This window comes from Gossypium hirsutum, chromosome A13 (assembly GCF_007990345.1).
Source record: "Gossypium hirsutum isolate 1008001.06 chromosome A13, Gossypium_hirsutum_v2.1, whole genome shotgun sequence".
Lineage (NCBI taxonomy): Eukaryota > Viridiplantae > Streptophyta > Magnoliopsida > Malvales > Malvaceae > Gossypium > Gossypium hirsutum.
Window position 1 is genome coordinate 97,162,193 of NC_053436.1, and position 4,256 is coordinate 97,166,448.

The window sequence follows — 4,256 nt, forward strand, 5'->3', positions numbered from 1 at the left end:
ATTATAGGATGTAATTATTTCTAGCAAATAAAGGTTGCCATAATCACTTAAATAACTAGTTCCAACAACATTCAAATTTAAAGACAAACTAAACTTATTGTTTCCAAATGAACAACAATATCAAAATTTTTCCAACAAAGAAACAGAGACTAAATTCTATTTAAAAGACAGTATAACAAAAATGTCTTTTAAATCCAAGTAAAAACTAGATCCTAATAACAATCTAAAATGTCCAATTGCTTTCACTTCCATCGATTTTCTATCGCCCACGAAGATGTGTCTTTCACCATCACTTGGCTTTCGGTAGCTCAGGCAACCTTTCATATAAACACTTATGTGAATAGTAGCATCAGAATCTATCTACTAAATATTTCTAGGTACTGAAGCAAAATTAACCTCAAAACATACCAAAGTAAGAATTAAACATTTCTTTGCATGCCAGCCGCGATACTTACCAAATTCTTTCTTCACGTGTCTAGACTTGTTACAAAAGAAACAACATTCTTTCAAAATATTTTTGAAAATTTTGATAGTGTTTATTAGTAACGTAATAAGAATTTGTAAGATAAAATGTCTACTTTAGATATAAAGTTGTAAATCATAAAATATGTACTTAAATGATATTTAAATTTATTAATATTATGATATATGAAATATGAAATATATAAATTTAAATTATAAGAAAATTATTAAAAGTAATTTATTAAGTAATAATATTATGATATATTGAGTACATGTAATATATAAACTCAAATTGGTTAATATTATGATATATGAAATATATAAATTTTGATACTACTGAAATTTGTTGTTGATATTGATACCGATAAAATATATAAACTTAAATTATAATAAAAATTATAATTGACTCAAATGTAAAGTATAAATTTTGATACTATTTTCACATGTTATTATTACCACAATGCCAAGTTATTATCATTTTGATATTAAAACATATTCAATTTAGATTATAGTACAAATATAATAAAATAATTTATTGTAATTTATTGTAATTTATTGTGATATATAAAATATACATTTTAAATAATTAATATAAATTGTCTTTAAAATTTAACTTAAATATATAAATTATATTTATTTTTATAATTAATACAAATAAAAAAAAACAAATTGGAATATGTGACCCAAACCGGCTTTAAAAAGCCGAAAGTTTATCATCGCTTTTTGACTTGAAATAATTTTGAATTCAATGATACACAAAGCGTAATTTGCTTTAATTACTAAAATATTTTACTTTTTTTAAAAATATATATATACTCAATATACAATTAAACAATTATTATAATAATATATACTACATTAAATATAATATGAGATTACATTTCATAATAATTGTAATCAACTTATTAACGAAAATCAAACCATAAGAATAATAGATATTTTTATAAAATAATATATTAAAATATAATATTTTAAATTCACTTCATATTAGATGTGTTCGTGGTGGGGTCAAGCTGGGATTAAACGTGAGATTAACACATTTTATGTTTACTCAAGTTCAATCCAACTTAAAATATGAGTTTAAAATTTTTTATCTAAACACATCTATATTTATATATGGCTAACCTAAACTTATTTTAAGTCTGCCGATATTATTATTTTTATTTTAAAAATATTTATTTTATTTTAATATTTAATAAATTTTTATGTTTTTTACTTATCATAATTTTATATATAGTCATATTAATTTTTATTACTATATATTTAATCTTAATGGGTTATAAATTGTATAACATATAAAAATAAAATCAGATTGAGCCGAGCTCATGTTTTAAATATTCAAGTCTGAGCTTGACCCGTATTTTAATCAAGTTTAGTTTTTTTATTTAAATCCTTTCAAATTTAGAACGAACTAGATGAATAACTCAGCCCATAAATAAGTCTACTTTATATCAATAAAAAATAATAACAAAATTATTTATTTGTGTTATTAAAATTTAATTGATATAAAATAGGAAAAAAATTAATTACCCTTTTAATTTTTATTTTTGGTGAAAAATTACCCTTTTAATTTGTTTGATCATTTTCGTCAATTTTGTTTTTGGTTTATTGTTGCTCAAATTTGTTCCAGCTAGTTTATTTCAAAAAAAGAAGAAGAAAGTTTTATAATTTTTTATATACATTATGTCTCAGCTTTTAATTATTAAAAGAAAAAAGCAGGAAAAAATTACTTCATTTCGGCTGGCAACTTATTAAGATCAAGATCAAACTCTCTCACTTGCCCGCCGCCTCCTTCAAGATCAACAACCCAAGACGACGAATCGGTATCGCTTTGAGCCCCACATGATAGGGGGCAACCCGACCCGGCTGAAGCAAAAGCGTCAAAGAAAAACTGAGGACGATTCGCCGTCACGGCGAGAGTTAGGTCCAACGGAGGCGGAGGAGACGAAGACTCCACGGTGCTGCTATGGCTGGGGCTACGCGTGAAGTTGCTATCGGCGAAATTCGTTTTGGCCTTAGCGCCACGGAGCTCTCGTGCGGCAGCGTCGTAAGCACGCGCTGCATCCTCAGCTGTGTCGAAGGTGCCGAGCCAAACTCGGGTCTTTCTTTTCGGGTCCCGGATCTCGGCCGCGTAGCGTCCCCATGGGCGCTTTCTAACGCCGCGATAACGAATCTCCATGGAAACCAGGTTGGAGTTGGGGTTAATGGGTTTTGATCTAGGAGCCATGACTTTTCCTTTAAACTGAAAAGGAAGAAAAGAGCGAGCAATTGGGTTAAGGAAAAGGGAGAAAGGCGTGGGAGTTATATAGTGAAGTTTCCGCGCTTCATTGTGTGCAGTCAAAGCCGTATCTGTGGGGGAATCCCTTGTCCGTGGAAGTTATTTAAGACAGTTTTAATCATTAAATTATTTGCAGTGGATTAAAAGAATAATGATGTGAAGCACATATGCATTATGCCATTGCCATGCATATTAACATAAAAAAATCAATTAAAGCCTGCCTTTGAATTTTACCAGATTTGAAGTCCTCTCTCATTTTTCACTTACATAAAAAAAATGTATTTAGGTTTTTAATTTTTTTTATTTATCATTTTCAAATTCTAGATTATTTCAAGTTTTTTTATTGAATTATTATGAATTTCAATATTTTCAAATTTGAATTATTCTGAGAAGGGTCCCGATCCTGTTAAAATTGAAAATTATAAAATTTTAAATTAATAAAAGTAAAATTATACTATGAACTTCCCAAAAATGACAAAATTTTGATTTGATCATTTAAAAATTATAAAGATATAAGCTATTAAAATGGTAAAATTTCATTTTTACTATTGTAAAAAAATACAATTTAATTTTGGCCCCTAAAAAAATTTTCTAGCTTCACCCCCGATTTTGAGTCCAAGTTAAATGAGTTTGAAAGTTTTCATTTAAGTTACTAGGCTGTTAAAATTGTTGTTGTATGGCCTTCTCTGTCCATTTTGCTTGTACCAATTGAAAGGTCTCATCCCCTTTCTCTTCTACAGTTTAGTTTTTTTTCCATAAAATAACTTTGAACATCACAAATATTCGAACCAAAATCTAATAGCTTTCTTCTTTAATCTTTGACATTGACTATCAAATTAAATTGGATCTAAGGTATGTTCTACTCGTCAATAGTATTAATTCACTGTATCAATTATTGAATCGTCGCTTGGAGCTTGCTAGCTGGACTTAAAAAAAAACACTTAACAACCCAGAGACTTAAATGAAAACTTTCAAATAATTCAATAATTATTTTGTAACTTTTTAAAATTATGTGATCAAAACGTAAATTTACTAATAGTTTAGTGATCTTAGGTGTAGTTTACCCTTAAATTTAAATCGATTGGATTAAATTTTTTTATTTGTATTTATTTCTTATTTTAAAACCAATGACAATGTATTTATCTAATAAAAATTATATATATATATAATATAGCAAGTTACATAAGGTACATATTCTACAAGTGACACTCTCTTATTTTTTTCATTTAATTTTTGTTTAATATTTAATAAAATTTTTTTATGAAGTTTCAAATTTATTTGAGAATGCAGACATGGTACAAATCAATTTTTTAATGATATTTTCATCTAATAATTTTAAATTGTAAATTTGATACAAATTTTGTATGAATTAAAAAATGATATTAGTTTAAATATTCACGGGTTATTCAATTATGATTATTTTAATATTTCGTTGCCAACAACAAAATTTAAAAATCATTCTATTGCTTAAACATTTACTTTACTAACTAAACTTATGCTTTGTGAATATTAACTT

At 26.6% G+C, this 4,256-nt stretch overlaps 1 protein-coding gene across 1 annotated transcript; it reads right to left on the reverse strand.

Annotated features, from left to right (window-relative positions):
- Positions 1-2,853, reverse strand: LOC107895260 (ethylene-responsive transcription factor 4). Its single transcript, XM_016820542.2, has 2 exons — positions 2,193-2,853; positions 1-317 (listed from the first exon to the last, which is right to left on the reverse strand). Exons 1-2 carry the CDS (start codon positions 2,687-2,689, stop codon positions 290-292), a joined length of 525 nt encoding a protein of 174 aa, XP_016676031.1. The 5' UTR covers positions 2,690-2,853; the 3' UTR covers positions 1-289.
- Positions 2,854-4,256: the final 1,403 nt, after the last annotated feature.

Excerpts from the sequence above, each read along its gene's own strand:
- LOC107895260 (XM_016820542.2), bottom strand. The coding sequence starts at position 2,689 with ATGGCTCCTAGATCAAAACCCATTAACCCCAACTCCAACCTGGTTTCC. Across the intron at positions 318-2,192 it reads AAGTTGCCAGCCGAAATGAA|GTTGCCTGAGCTACCGAAAG; the intron begins GTAATTTTTTCC and ends TTTATATGAAAG.